The following is a 16,573-nucleotide window of genomic DNA, read 5'->3' as shown; positions in this document are numbered from 1 at the left end:
CAATATTTTAGAAGCAGAACTTTTATTGTTTTCCTAGTTGGGGCGGGACTCTATTCCTTGAGTTGCCACAAGATGGCGTTCAAACCTAAGGATAATAATTTAGGCATGGCCCAATATCTAAACAAATACTTTGCCTCAGTCTTTAATGAGGCTAATGAGGAGCTTAGGGATAATGGTAGCATGATAAATGGGAATGAGGATATGGAGGTAGATATTACCATATCTGAGGTAGAAGCGAAACTCAAACAGCTTAATGGGACTGAATCCAGGGGCCCAGATAATCTTCATCCAAGAATGTTAAAGGAACTGGCACATGAAATTGCAAGCCCATTAGCAAGAATTTTTAATGAATCTGTAAACTCAGGGGTTGTACCGTATGATTGGAGAATTGCTAACATAGTTCCTATTTTTAAGAAAAGGAAAAAAGGTGATCCGGGTAACTACAGGCCAGTTAGTTTGACATCTGTAGTATGCAAGGTCTTGGAAAAAATTTTGAAGGAGAAAGTAGTTAAGAATATTGGAGGTCAGTGGTAATTGGGACAAAATACAACATCGTTTTACAAAAGGTAGATCGTGCCAAACCAATCTGATCTCCTTCTTTGAGAAGGTAACAGATTTTTTAGACAAAGGAAACGCAGTGGATCTAATTTACCTCAATTTCAGTAAGGCATCTGATACGGTTCCACATGGGGAATTATTAGCTACATTGGAAAAGATGGGGCTCAATATGAAAATTGAAAGGTGGATAAGGATGTGGTTAAAGGGGAGACTACAATAGGTCATACTGAAAGGTGAACTGTCAGGCTTGAAGGACGTTACTAGTGGAGTCCCTCAGGGATCGGTTTTGGGACCAATCTTATTTAATCCGTTTATTACTGACCTTGTCACAAAAAGCGGGAATGTGCTAATAAAGTTTGCAGATTACACAAAGCTGGGAGGTATTGGCAATACAGAGAGGGACCAGGATATCCTACAGAAAGATCTGGATGACCTTGTAAACTGGAGTAATAGTAATAGGATGAAATTTAATAGCGAAAAGTGCAAGGTCGTGCATTTAGGGATTAACAAGAAGAATTTTTGTTATAAACTGTTTCAGAGTAGCAGCCATGTTAGTCTGTATCCACAAAAAGAGAAGGAGTACTTGTGGCACCTTAGAGACTAACAAATTTATTTGAGCATAAGCTTTAGTGAGCTACAGCTCACTTCATCGGATGCATTCAGTGGAAAATACAGTGGGGAGATTTATATACACAGAGAACACGAAACAATGGATGTTACCATACACACTGTAAGGAGCATGATCACTTAAGAGGAGTTAATACCAGCAGGAGAGGCGGGGGGGGGGGAGGAGGAGAAGAGAGCCTTTTGTAGTGATAATCAAGGTGGGCCATTTCCAGCGGTTGACAAGAACGTCTGAGGAATGGGGGGAATAAACATGGGGAAATAGTTTTACTTTGTGAAATGACCCATCCACTCCCAGGCTCTATTCAAGCCTAAGTTAATTGTATCCAGTTTCCGAATTAATTCCAATTCGGCAGTCTCTCACTGGAGTCTGTTTTTGAAGTTTTTTTGTTGAAGAATTGTCACTTTTAGGTCTCTAATCAAGTGACCAGAGAGATTGAAGTGTTCTCCGACTGGTTTATGAATGTTATAATTCTTGACATCTGATTTGTGTCCATTTATTCTTTTACGTAGAGACTGTCCAGTTTGACCAATGTACATGGCAGAGGGGCATTGCTGGCACATGATGGCATATATCACATTAGTGGATGTGCAGGTGAACAAGCCTCTGATAGTGTGGCTGATATGATTAGGCCCTATGATGGTGTCCCCAACGCATCATCAAGGATCTACAACCTATCCTGAAGGATGACCCATCACTCTCACAGATCTTGGGAGACTGACCAGTCCTTGCTTACAGACAGCCCCCCAACCTGAAGCAAATACTCACCAGCAACCACGCACCACACAACAGAACCACTAACCCAGGAACCTATCCTTGCAACAAAGCCCGTTGCCGACTGTGTCCACATATCTATTCAGGGGACACCATCATCGGGCCTAATCACATCAGCCACAATATCAGAGGCTCATTCACCTGCACATCCACCAACGTGATATATGCCATCATGTGCCAGCAATGTTGCTCTGCCATGTACATTGGTCAAACTGGACAAATTCTCATCTATAGCCTCATCCTTTATTTTACTGTGCTTTAACAAACCATCCTTTTTCCTTGTTGGACATACAACTGGCAAGCAGATGCAGTTCCAATTATTTATCAAATTATGTCCTTTTTTTCCCCATTCCACTGCCATACATACCCCTCTGTACTATACAAGATAAGACTCCTCTTCAAAGGAATGAAGAAAACAGCCTCCTGTTACTTCATTTCACTGGGGGGTGGGGGGTGACAACTGTACTTTTCACTCTAGAACAATAAGCAGCGTAATCCCTTCCCCATGAACTTCTGAGAGTTGGGACATATGTACCGGACCCAATTCTACGTATTTATATACTGTGCAACTCCAATGGATATAAGCCAGTACAGAATTTGTCCCGATGTCTCTAAGTTACTGATGTAATAAATTAGATGAACTTACTTGCTTATAATTTCAGGACCATTAATAACTGAAACATGGGCTCCCACTTCATTTGCAACAGCTCTAGCAATCATGGTCTTCCCAGTACCTGGGGGGCCATAGAGTAGCACCCCTCTAGGAGGAGGAATTCCTTTAAACAAACACAAAACAGAGAGAAAAAGCGTTACTTGTGCTTAAGACAGTTGTGAACAAATCAAATCACCATGCTCCACCGCTCTACAATATATATGTCTACATTACTGATTTCTATATTCTGCATGCTTCTATTTAAGAAATATAGGTATATACTATTTTTTAATAAAACCTATTATATAAAATGTTATTTTTCCCCAGTAATCCTATTGAAATAATTCTGATTGAAAGCCTAACATTAATTAAATCTTTATCATGTTACTCAAGATTCCTACAATACTGTTTGTACAAATACTCCAGCACAATAAAACCACTCCACTTCATTACAGGTATGCACACCCTAAATAATAATATTAAAAAAACACTGGAAATATCAAAAATAAGAATGAATGTGCCTCTGTAATAGCAAATATTAGAGATTGGGGATAGCTGACAGCTACTGATGAGCACTAGGTCAGACAAGGGCATCTGCTAGGGATGTCGGTAAAACAAGGTGTCTCTGCATATAGTTAAAACTCAAGAGAAATTACAGCCGAGAGACAGATTGGGAACACAAGTATATTCTGAAAAAATTAAACAGTTTCAGCCTAGAGTCCAATAAAATAGGCCCACACCCAAAAATTAAAAACAAGAAGTTTAAAAGCCAAAAAATAGGTGAACTAGAATTCCTGACAATGGACAAGGGACCTTGGCAGAATGAGCATTACTGAAATATGGTAGAATGACAAACAGTCAATGAAATATTGTATAGTTTATTGCCAGGTTTACAAGAAGGACCAATTGTACCACAGAGGTAAGGGAACAAAACCTAATGAGATAAAATTCCTGAGAACTATGTATTCTGTAGGGATACAAAGCCCAACCCCTAGGAGTACATATGCAAGCAGAACAAAAAACTAAGTATTAATTGACAAGAGTTAGGAAGAAACTTCCTCTATTGCCAGGTTACTCCTTAACGTCCACCGAGGGAATAGTTGCACATTCCTTGATGCTTGTCAATGTGAAGGAAAGAGACCAAGTGTCTGGTCTAGTATTCAATTCCTATGCTACTGTACTGGAGATAACCACATATTCAAGCCTAATAATCTTGAAGCAAATATACGGCTTGATCATCTCTCTGATTCCATTAGCAGAGGAGGTGCTGATTATCCAGACCTCACCTGTGATATGGTACAGGACTTGCAGCAGCATCCCTTGTCACTGACACATGAAATTCACTGGGTGCATCTTGAGGTTTGGGTTCTCTGAATAGAGCATGGATGGGCATTCTCCATGGCAGTATCCCACAGAAACCCAGAGGGAAGCCCTATGCAATTTCAACTGACACACCCATCTTTGTCTAACATGGATTGTCCCTCTGTTCCGTCAAACCACATCTCCCCAGAGGAGAAGCAATGCACAAGCATAGCGCCCCGGAATGAATAATTCTGGCCCATATCCCAGGACCACATGGATCTCAGAACATACATGGGTTGAGGGGGGTCAAACACCTTGGCCATTCCAGAGAGAGACAAGTAATCCCCCTACTGACATCATGATTCTGAGGGTGAAAACCTGGTTATTTCCCTCACCGTGGCAGATTCTTCTCACCTAGAGCACAATCTCTCCACTCAGAGTGATTTATGGGTCAAAGCAGACAGAGTTTACCTCAAAAAACCTGCAAGAATAGCAGCCACACCACTCTCCTACCTCTATCTATTCCCTTTCTAGAAAAAACTTCCCCACGACTAACTTTTCCTAGAAATTATGGATAGAAAACACGTATTAAGATCATCTAATTCATTTGCTGCAAGTGAAGAATTATTATTGTTCTCTACAGTACTCTCTAGTGCAATGGTTCCTAAACTTGTTCCGCCGCTTGTGCTGGGAAAGCTCCTAGCAGGCCAGGCCAGTTTATTTACCTGCCGCGTCCGCAGGTTTCGCCCAATCGCAGATCCCAGTGGCCGCAGTTCGCTGCTCCAGGCCAATGGGAGCTACTGGAAGCGGCACAGGCCGAGGGACATACTGGCCGCTGCTTCCAGTGGCTCCCATTGGCCTGGAGCAGTGAACCGCGGCCACTGGGAGCTGTAATCGGCCGAACCTGCAGACACGGCAGGTAAACAAACCGGCCCAGCCCACCAGGGCTTTCCCTGCACAAGCGGCGGAACAAGTTTGGGAACCACTGCTCTAGTGCTTTGTTCCATCTTGTGTTACAATGTTCCAAGCATTGTGATTTAATCTAAGAAATCATCATAATAAATAATTTTAACATTTAAATCATTGCATCCTTTCCTATTCACAGAGGGAAAGATGGGTGAATTGCACTATATTCTTTTCTATAATTTGCAGAAACTCTGGGTCAGACATAGGGAATTAAAAGAGGAGAGGGAGGAGGGTAAAAACTAGAATTTGATTGGCCAGACAATCTTTAATTTGAATGCACTTTTTTTAATTGAACTCTATAAAAACAGACTTTAAGCAGTGGAGTTACAGAAGAGTACCTTTATTTTTCAAGTGACTGACTCTGTAACTCCTTGCTGCTTGTCATGAGTTCTCCTGGGTAACTACACCATCACAGACTCTTCTCTCTAAGGCATGATCCTTACAACCTAAACATTTGGTTATTAAAAAAGGAACAACTGTAAAGAAGATAATTATAACAGAGTTTAGTTGGGAACTAAAGTACATCAAATCTGTATCACACAGAGAGGGAGTGCGTGTTTCATATAGAATGACTTGTTAAAATGGATGAAAGAAGTGGTAAGTTAAAGAAAAACATTGTCTTAGATGACGAAAACCAACTCTTAGACATCATACCGTAACACTTGAACAATTCAGGCTGCTTCAGGGGCAGTTCAATTGTTTCTCTAATAGTTTGTAGCTGGCTGCTTAAACCACCTATCATGTCATAGGTAAGGTTAGGTTTACAGTCATGTTCTTCTGTTGCAATGGTCTGATTCTCAATGAAATTGACTCTAGTTCTTGAAGAAATGAAGTAAAATGTATCCAAATTGCATTTTGCTCCAGTTTTGCCAATGGGCAACAATCTCATGCTGTCTTTGTCTCTGATTAATTCAGAGCCATCAATAAGGTCTCTGACATTCCCCTCGTCACAGAACTCATCTGTCCGGTCATAATCCTGCTCACCCCCTATCACCACAGCATTTGAAGTAACTGGTGAACTTTGAGCCATCAGCTTGCATGGAGTGCTGGTAGATGCTCCTTCCTGGTTGTCTTCTATGTCCAACTTTCTGAGCTGCAAAGACAAGTTTAGAGCGCTGATCTCCAAATCAGTCTTCTCAAGGACTGGCTCTTGTGTTTCACTGAAAACAGTACTGCTCTGCATTTTCAGCAGGACCCCATCTGTTCCTTTCACCCTGGTCACCATCAAGTTGCAAGGTTTGCCATAGAAAGTGAGATGCAAAAGGTTGCCTGGCAAAACTATCTTCCCATCTACAACAAGATTAAATTTAAAAAAAAAACCATACATATTAATCTTATTTTCCAGCAATAATTTTCAAATACAAATGAATTAGAACAATTTTTCCATCAGCAAACCTCTAAAACGGATGTCACAAATTAACTGTCCTAAAAGACAAGGTGATAAAAGACAGGAAAATATAGTTCTTATCTAAAATGATGCCTTCAAACATAGCCAGCCTATATAAGGATAAGTATTCTGAATGACTGGCCATTGGAATATTTCTGGTTGTTTTAAATTTTGGAGCTCATAAAAAGTTGCAGATTAAGGAACTGTCTTTCCTAGAAATAGAAACTCTCTATTTATTAGTGTTGTCCACTGACTCAAGATTTATCACAACTCTTATGAGACATGATGTTTTACTTTAAATCCCAGCTCCTGGAGTCATGTGCTTACGTGAGAATCTCAGCTCTCCCTCTCTTTTTTTTTTAAAAAAGATTTGCCCTCCTGGTTGCAGAGAACAGCTTCAAAATATGACCCAACCGATGCAGCCTAACAGCCCAAAACCAGAAGGCAAATAAAAAGAACCCAAAATTTATTTTTAATCACAAGATTTTAATCCAATCTCATGATTTTTTTACTTTTGGGGTTGGCAATACCACTATTAATGTACTGATGAAGTACAATCCATTGCTTCTACTCTATAGCAATTAAATGTTTGAGTAGATGGACTAAACTTTTTTAGCTATGTAAAAAGGGATAGGAAATTATCTACAAAACAAGGAGCATCAGTTTTGTCCAATATGATGGGAGGCTCAGGGTGTCAAATATATTGAATGTAAATACTGATACACTAAAAACTGTACTAAACCTCATGGCAGAGTTTTGAATTCTCTCTCCTCATAACAGAAATAAATTCATAACCACAGTTGTTTGGAGTACATCACATTATAATGCAGAAGACCAAGGAAGACTTTTAAACCATCTCAGAATGAACTGACTGCAACCATGACGGACTGAAAACTATGTTTCATGCGAGTATATTATTATTTGATATTTATATCATAGTGAGGTGATGTCGCCCAGAATGAATAGGTCAATAAAAAGTTTACAGAGTTTGTAAAACAAGCTAAAGGCCTATGACCAATGCTAACAAGGCAAAAGTCATTTTGGAATAAGCCTTTGATGAAGATAGTAGGTGACTGATATTTACTCTCAAGAAACAGCTTCTCTACTAATATATATATATATATATATATATATATATATATATGTATGTATGTAAAACAAAAAACACAAACCACTTACCTAGATTTCGCAAAAGACAAACAGACAAGTCTTCAACATTAATACAGGCATCTTTGTCCCTGTGGTTGTGATGAAAAACAATTTTACAATCCCCCAGTAATTCTAAAAACAGAATCAGTCTATAATATTGATAAACCATGATTTACTCATATTAACAGTAAATTCTTTGTTTTGCAGTATAGGATATAATTTAATTCTGCAAACAGAAGAAACTGACGGGAAAATTTACAAGTTGCTCTATTTGACTCATTGTAGTCTAGTGATAAATACAATGTAAATATATTTGCTCTAAAGCTAATTAACAACCAGTTTAAATATTACCATTTCTTTGGATTCTTCATATAAAATACTATATTTACAACAATATAAGTCAAGGTTTATCATTCCTTAAAATGAGAAGCATGAGATACATATATCTCCCAAGTGACTACAGTTCTGACTTACAGCGAGGGTGGTTACTACATTTTCCTAATCAGTAAATACCACATTTTATACCACAGGCCTGCAAATACTTTCATACACGAGTAATCCATTGATTTAATGGGCAATACATGCATTTGTAAAGGTAAGCACAAATGTGAGCATTTGCAGATCTGAGGACTGACCTTTACTCCAACTGTGCAAGGTTTTCCCTGAGATATATTCTCTAGTACTGTACTTCATGCAATCCAGTTTTAAATGTGGGCTCTTAAACCATTTACCTATCAAGAATATCAATTGTCTAACACACCACACTTTCAGGATTTTTTTTCCTGATAATTAGCCTAAATTTTCTCTCTGTGTTTCATCCCTAATTTTACTTTGTTCCGTAACCATGTTAAATAATTCTTCCACTTCCTTGGCATTTATATTTACACCCTTGAAATATTTGTAGATGATCATCACAAATTATCCTTTTCCCCTTTACACTAAAAGAAAGAAAGATGCTTCTCAAAAACAAAATTAAACCAAAACATTTAAAAAAAAAAAAAGAAAACATACCAGATACAGAAACTGCAACTAAAATTATGGTCAACAGAGGGAGATCTAAGTCTACTAATCACAAAAGGTCTCTTCCCAAATACTTTTACTGATCAAGGAGAAAATTCTAGGACAAGAAACATATCATAAATTTTTGAGAAACTCAAGTCGCCATACAATTTTATGACCCTAAAGCAGCAAACATATGTATTTAATTACTTTTACATATCTAAGTAAAACTCTTGAAGTCATTTAGACCAGTGGTTCTCAAGCAGGAGTATGGATACCCCTAGGGTACGCAAACACCTTCCAGGGGTACATCAATTTATCTAGATATTTGCCTAGTTTTATAACTGGCTACATAAAAAGCTGAGGAGCTGCTGATATATTACTGTGACTCTTTGGCAATGTACATTGATAAATTCTGGCTCCTTCTCAGGATCGGGTTGGCCACCCCTGCTTCAAGGCTTAAACCAAGCATTAACTGATGAGGTTAGAAAAAGCTTGACCAAAGGGCTGGTTATTCCTTAACTCAGGGATTCTTTACACCTTCCTCTGAAGCATCTGTTACTGGCTACTGTACAAGACAGGATACAGGACTAGATGAACCACTGGTTTGAGCATATATTCTTCTGAGAGCACAGACAGCTACAAAAGTTATACAAAATCATAGGGCTCAAGTCTAGTTGCTCTACCTAAGCAAATGCAAAATCTACACTAACAGCATGTCCAGAGACAATTTACATTTTTAAAGGGAAGTCAGATTTGTAAAATTATTTCACCCTTCCAAATGTGAATACTCCACACTCATATAAATACTTCTTTTGGCCTCAACTACTCAATCAGTAGGGACTTTGCAGCATCGGAGAGAAGGCTTTGGATTCTTCGACCACGGGATGGAGGAGTGCAAGGCAGAGATGGGCTCCACCTAACGAAGAGAGGGAAAAGCATCTTCGCAAGCAGGCTGGCTAACCTAGAGAGGAGGGCTTTAAGTTAGGTTCACTGGTGGAAGGAGACCAAAGCCCTGAGGTAAGTGGGGAAGTGGGATACCGGGAGGAAGCACGAGCAGGAGCGTGCGAGAGGGGAGGGCTCCTGCCTCATACTGAGAAAGAGGGAGGATCACTGAGTTATCTCAAGTGCCTATACACAAATGCAAGAAGCCTGGGAAACAAGCAGGGAGAACTGGAAGTCCTGGCAGTCAAGGAATTATGATGTGATTGGAATAACAGAGACTTGGTGGGATAACTCACATGACTGGAGTACTGTCATGGATGGATATAAACTGTTCAGGAAGGACAGGCAGGGCAGAAAAGGTGGGGGAGTTGTATTGTATATAAGGGAGCAGTATCACTGCTCAGAGCTCAAGTATGAAACTGCAGAAAAACCCGAGAGTCTCTGGATTAAGTTTAGAAGCGTGAGCAACAAGGGTGATGTCATGGTGGGAGTCTGCTATAAACTACTGGACCAGGGGGATGAGGTGGACGAGGCTTTCTTCCAGCAACTCACGGAAGTTACTAGAGCGCAGGCCCTGGTTCTCATAGGAGACTTCAATCATCCAGATATTTGCTGGGAGAGCAATATAGCGGTGCACAGACAATCCAGGAAGTTTTTGGAAAGTGTAGGGGACAATTTCCTGTTGCAAGTGCTGGAGGAACCAACTAGGGGCAGAGCTCTTCTTGACCTGCTCTTCACAAACCAGGAAGAATTAGTAGGGGAAGCAAAAGTGGATGGGAACCTGGGAGGCAGTGACTATGAGATGGCCGAGTTCAGGATCCTGACACAGGGAAGAAAGGAAAGCAGCAGAATACGGACCCTGGACTTCAGGAAAGCAGACTTTGACTCCCTCAGGGAACTGATGGGCACGATCCCCTGGGAGAATAACATGAGGGGGAAAGGAGTCTAGGAGAGCTGGCTGTATTTTAAAGAATCCTTATTGAGGTTACAGGGACAAACCATCCCGATGTGTAGAAAGAATAGTAAATATGGCAGGCGACCAGCTTGGCTTAACATTGAAATCCTTGCTGATCTTAAACACAAAACAGAAGCTTACAAGAAGTGGAAGATTGGACAAATGACCAGGGAAGAATATAAAAATATTGCTCAGGCATGCAGGAGTGAAATCAGGAAACACACCTGGAGCTGCAGCTAGCAAGAGATGTTAAGAGTAACAAGAAGGGTTTCTTCAGGTATGTTAGCAACAAGAAGAAAGTCAAGGAAGGTGTGGGCCCCTTACTGAATGAGGGAGGCAACCTAGCGACAGAGGATGTGGAAAAAGCAAAACGTACTCAATGCTTTTTTTGCCTCTGTCTTCACGAACAAGGTCAACTCCCAGACTACTGCACTGGGCAGCACAGCATGGGGAGGTGGTGACAAGCCCTCTGTGGAGAAAGAAGTGGTTCGGGACTATTTAGAAAAGCTGGACGAGCACAAGTCCATGGGGCCAGATGCACTGCGGATGTGATTGCAGAGCCATTGACCATTATCTTTGAAAACTCATGGTGATCGGGGGAAGTCCCAGACAACTGGAAAAAGGCTAATGTAGTGCCCATCTTTAAAAAAAGGGAAGAAGGAAGATCTGGGAAACTACAGGCCAGTCAGCCTCACCTCAGTCCCTGGAAAAAATCATGGAGCAGGTCCTCAAGGAATCAATTCTGAAGCACTCAGAGGAGAAGAAAGTGATCAGGAACAGTCAGCATGGATTCACCAAGTGCAAGTCATGCCTGACTAATCTAATTGCCTTCTATGACGAGATAACTGGCTCTGTGGATCAGGGGAAAGCAGTGGACGTGTTGTTCCTTGACTTTAGCAAAGCTTTTGACATGGTCTCCCACAGTATTCTTGCCAGCAAGTTAAAGAAGTATGGGCTGGATGAATGGACTATAAGGTGGATAGAAAGCTGGCTAGATTGGCGGGCTCAACTGATCAATGGCTCCATGTCTAGTTGGCAGCCGGTATCAAGTGGAGTGCCCCAAGGGTCGGTCCTCGGGCCGGTTTTGTTCAATATCTTCATAAATGATCTGGAGGATGGTGTGGATTGCACCCTCAGCAAATTTGCAGATGACACTAAACTGGGAGGAGAGGTAGAGACGCTGGAGGGTAGGGATAGGATACAGAGGGACCTAGAAAAATTAGAGGATTGGGCCAAAAGAAATCTGATGAGGTTGAACAAGGACAAGTGCAGAATCCTGCACTTAGGACGGAAGAATCCAATGCACCGCTAGAGACTAGGGACCGAATGGCTAGGCAGCAGTTCTGCAGAGAAGAACCTATGGGTTACAGTGGATGAGAAGCTGGATATGAGCCAGCAGTGTGCCCTTGTTGCCAAGAAGGCCAATGGCATTTTGGGATGTATAAGTAGGGGCACTGCCAGCAGATTGAGGGACGTGATCGTTCCCCTCTATTCGACGTTGGTGAGGCCTCATCTGGAGTACTATGTCCAGTTTTGGGCCCCACACTACAAGAAGGATGTGGAAAAAGTGGAAAACGTCCAGCGGAGGGCAACAAAAATGATTAGGGGGCAGGAGCACATGACTTATGAGGAGAGGCTGAGGGAACTGGGATTGTTTAGTCTGCAGAAGAGAAGAATGAGGGGGGATTTGATAGCTGCTTTCAACTACCTGAAAGGGGATTCCAAAGAGGATGGATCTAGACTGTTCTCAGTGGTAGCAGATGACAGAACAAGGAGTAATGGTCTCAAGTTGCAGTGGGGGAGGTTTAGGTTGGATATTAGGAAAAACTTTTTCCACTAGAAGGGTGGTGAAACACTGGAATGCATTACCTAGGGAGGTGGTGGAATCTCCTTCCTGAGAAGATTTTAAGGTCAGGCTTGACAAAGCCCTGGCTGGGATGATTTAGTTGGGAATTGGTCCTGCTTTGAGCAGGGCGTTGGACTGGATGACCTCCTGAGGTCCCTTCCAACCCTGATATTCTTTGATTCTATGATCAGCCTCTTAATTACAATATTCACAACACAAAAGTAATGAGTTTTTCTAATATTTCTTTTAACCTGACAGGATCTCTTTTAAGCAGAGACCATGCTCATCCTTTAAATAACCAGAAACCAAATTACAAACATTTTTTTTTGTTTTATGGTCACAAAGAATTGCTAGAACCAACTTAGCACAACTTCTGTTTCTACAGGAGATATTAGGTCAAGAAACTAATAAATATATAAAACACCTGCTAGCTCCTATTTCCTATTATCCTGACATGCTTCCCTTCATGATTTCATTTTTCCTTTTCAATTATCAATAACAAATTGTGATGGGGTGTACAAACCCCACACCAGTGACACAGGGGTGGAAGAGCTAATCTGGGCAGGGCTGACCCTGCCCCTCTAGCCAAGGGTGGCAAAAGGGTTTTAAAGCAGGAGGTTCCAGACTGTTGCTGGGAGACAGCAGCTCTACGGTTCCCAAGAGGGACTCCTGGAAAGCTTCAGAGAAATTGCCCTCAAGGACATACGCTGATCCTACAGGAAGACAGCACACCACGATATACCAGCTGGGCAGGATGGGTTTGGAAAGCTCCAAAGCAACCAGTGGTCATTGCTGCTATCCTCAATCCCTCCTGGCGTTAGGGAATCTGAGACTATACTAAAAGGACTTGGGGAACAAAAGCCCCTTCAAACCTAGTCAGACTATTCCTCTCAGTTTAGTAGCACCAAGATGCCTCTTAATGCAGTTTTGCAGCACCCGGACACCAGGAAGTGCTTATCAGTTACCTGAGAACTGAGACACAAATATGCAATTTATAAATGGATACAGACTACATTAAATCTTTCAGTCAGTTTAGCTAAAGCCCAACTCATCAAATCTTCTGAGTGCAGAACTCACACAGGGCTCCAGCCCAGGAAGGGTTACAGGAGGCAGTATTATGCTACTTCCCAAAACAAAATTAGGCCCCAATCCTGTCAATATTTTAAGTCTCATTAAAAAGCAAAGCGGACCTGCATCTACCTACAACAAGCCTGAACTTGATCTATAACACACAGATTCCAGAACATGGGAAGTAATGTTCACAGAAAAATTCCAAACCTCAGCTTCACATCTAGTTCTTCTGCCTGCACCACTGCACCGACCACAGGCTGGACAGTGACTGCCTCACCAGGTTTCACTCGCAGATTCTTCTGAGTGATTCCACTTAGGCCAACTTTCCCTCCTGGGAAGCCTGCAATTGGCCAAGCTGTACAAACCTACATAGAGTTTCAAATTTAAAAAAACAAACAAACAAAAAACCACTTGGTGATTAAGAGCTTTTTTTCAGTTGTCATTCCCTAGTAAAAGGTGAAAAAACCTTCATGCCTTTTAAATCAAACTCCACAAGGGATTAAGGATTGGGTTAAAATGAAATATTCCACAAACACTTAAAATGCAAGGCAATTAGCACTGGACTCCTTAAGGGCTGAACGAAAATGCTTTCTAAAAATATACGGCTTAAATTTTGTGAATGAGAGAGAATACATAACTAAGGGCAGAGTTTTTCTGTAGATAATGAAAGAGCATAGTCAGTTGTCTGGGGTTCACTCCCCTTCACCATTTAAAAATAAGAAATAAAATGGAGTGACTTATTATTCTTGAAAACAATTAATGGCGCTAGCTAAATCCAGGCATAGAGCAATCAGAAGCTGCGCACAAGTCTCAACACCAAGCTGCAAAAATAGCCTGATACACAATTCATCTGTTTTTCCAATCCTGAAGTATAACACATAACTGCACTAAATTGTGTGGAGAACTAGAATTCAAAACTGGAATTCTGAAATCTCAAAACTCATCTCCCACTTGTGACCGAACTCCAATCCACCACTTAGCCAAGCACAAAATTAGCCTAACAGACAGGAAAAGAAATCTCACCTCTTGTTTTCCATCTGCACTGGTAAGCAAGACTGGTCGACCTATGCATATATTTGCTGACTTCATACTGTTGAGTCCTAGTTGCACAAGGACTCTTCTGTACATTGTAGGAACTTTGTCATCTGCTAAAATATTAGAGAAAACATGTCATTCTTTTGTACAGTAAGTGAACTTAGTGCTTATAACATGTGCCAACTCAGAGGGACAAGACTGCAAATAAAACTCTGTTCCGACATGAAACGGTTGCATTGTCATTACCCCTGCTGTAAGATTCACTACACCAGAAAAACAAGCATGCCTGTTCAGTATCTATGCCTATTCAGTTCTAACGTCTAGCGTTCTCTAGGAACGAATCACGATGGTGGGGTTTGTGGCTTTAGCACATGAGGAATTGGACAGATAGCCACAATTAATTTCAAGGCAGCTTGATACATGTGCTACCTTTTGACTACCACTCAGATGGAAGAAGTTACAACTCCTCTTAATCTTCCTTGAAAACCAGTTTCTTCAGCCATTCAGTCTCTATTTTTATTTTGGGGGGGCAGTTCTGTCCTATACAGCTAGGTTTCTTAACAGCTATCTGATCATAACTTTTGGTCTGTATCACCTTGCTCATGATTTGAACCAGTGATACAGAGGAGAAGGTCTGCATGTCCCTTACCAAGTCCAGATCTTTTCAATACCTAATGTGGTGGGCAGATGGCAATGAAAAGAACAGCACAACACAGGAGCCATGTCTCTATGAAAATATTTCTGCAACAGGAGCGATTTTTTTTTTTTTAAGTACTAGAGTCTACTAATGAATTGTTCAGTTTAATTGGGAGCTGCTGCAGCATGAAGATAGAAACCAAAACAGAGAACAGTATACTTTCATTCTTAAAGGCGCAATGAGCATGTCTTTTTTTTTAAATCATTTAACATTACTGCTTTCTTACTTTGTTTTTAACTTTACTTCGTAGTTACTGTGGAGTTATTTATGTTTGGATAAATAGGGTTGCATACAGAAAAGACACAATTTTTTAAAAATCCAAAAGCTCCATTTAATGATAGCCAGCCTCAGTGGGTGGTAGCCTGCTCTTGCACAAGCCTTTTAACATCTGTTTTTACACTGAAGAACAGTTATATGGTTCCAATCCTGCAAATACTTACACATAAGAAGTCCCATTAAAATCAATGGGAATACTCACATGAGAGAGTATCTGCAAGATTAGGGCCTACATTTATTCCATACTATATACACTGTGCTGCATTGTAGCAGATGTGCCTTTTGGTTCCAATCCTATCAGATCTATACCAGCGTGCCTTTGCACGAGTATATGATCAAAACACAGGCCTGTAGGGCACCAATGGCAAAGTTGCAGCTTTACATTATAACAATTACAGTCTTATTTTTGTTGAATAATTCACCAGATATGCAGCACTATGTATGCTGATTAAACGATCTATAAATACAAACACACACTAAAATGTTTGTATGCAACTTTGCATCTCAGATGGCACATAACATTTTTGTTTGTTTGTGGGTTTGTTTTTTGAAGAGGACATTGTGGGGTCACGCAGTGTAACACCAAAATGTGGGCTTTAAAAACCGAATTTTTGAATTTGCATATTTCCCCTCCCCCGCCTCATACACACACAGAGAACTTTACTTGAATTTAAGCACGTTTAAAATGCTACAACCCCAAAGTTGTGCTGATGTTTTACAATCCAACATGAACATCGACTGGTCCAGGAAAGTCACAAAAAAGTCAAACAGTTGAAAGGGGGGAAGCAAACTGGACTGTTGCAAAACCTGTTTTCCCCATGACGGTTCTACAGGGTTTAAAGAACAGGAATACTTGTGGCACCTTGGAGACTAACAAAATGTATTTGAGCAGAAGCTTTCGCGAGCTACAGCTCACTTCGTCGGCTCACGAAAGCTTATGCTCAAATACATTTGTTCGTCTCTACAGGGTTTAAAGTCTCTTCCCCCAGGCACAGAGGGAGGAGGGTTTTGCAGGGGGCAGGTGTTTCAAGCAACCTTTCCCCTCCATCCCCCGCCACAGCGAGGGAGCAGCAGCCGCCCGGCTGGAGAGACGCCTCCCCGGCGCCTGCCGCTCGCACCGTACCTTTTTCCAAGAAGTCTGCAGCCGCCAGCGTCAGCAGAGCGGGGGGCCGCTCTGGCGGCCCCAGGGTGACGCTGGGGGAGCCGCTCTCGGGGGGCAGCCGTCCCCTGCTCTTTCTTTTGGAGGCCGACATGGCAGGAGGAGCCGGCTGGGCAGCGAACACGTGCGCCGCCCCTGGAAGTGCTTCCTAACCAGAGTGCAAAGGCCGGCGCCGCC

General features: G+C 41.5%; 1 protein-coding gene across 3 annotated transcripts in view; it reads right to left on the bottom strand.

The window, feature by feature from the left end:
- Positions 1–16,549, bottom strand: part of AFG2A (AAA ATPase AFG2A) — a 318,280-nt gene extending 301,731 nt beyond the window's left edge. Inside the window, exons 1-6 of one of the 3 annotated variants that reach the window (XR_007356281.2) lie at positions 16,361–16,549; positions 14,253–14,377; positions 13,437–13,594; positions 7,444–7,502; positions 5,532–6,167; positions 2,604–2,733 (exon numbers count right to left, since the gene is read on the bottom strand). Coding sequence is in view for 2 of the 3 variants with exons in the window: in XM_048847226.2 (XP_048703183.1) it covers positions 2,604–2,733; positions 5,532–6,167; positions 7,444–7,502; positions 13,437–13,594; positions 14,253–14,377; positions 16,361–16,490 (1,238 nt within the window). In the remaining variant the exon portion in view is untranslated. The remainder of the gene's footprint in view (positions 1–2,603; positions 2,734–5,531; positions 6,168–7,443; positions 7,503–13,436; positions 13,595–14,252; positions 14,378–16,360) is intronic. The other 2 variants (XM_048847226.2, XM_048847227.2) reach the window with 2 other exon arrangements.
- Positions 16,550–16,573: the final 24 nt, after the last annotated feature.

The sequence above is a fragment of the Caretta caretta genome, chromosome 4 (assembly GCF_965140235.1).
Source record: "Caretta caretta isolate rCarCar2 chromosome 4, rCarCar1.hap1, whole genome shotgun sequence".
NCBI lineage: Eukaryota > Metazoa > Chordata > Testudines > Cheloniidae > Caretta > Caretta caretta.
Note: the sequence above shows the minus strand (reverse complement) of the source record. Positions and strands in the feature narration are given on the sequence as shown.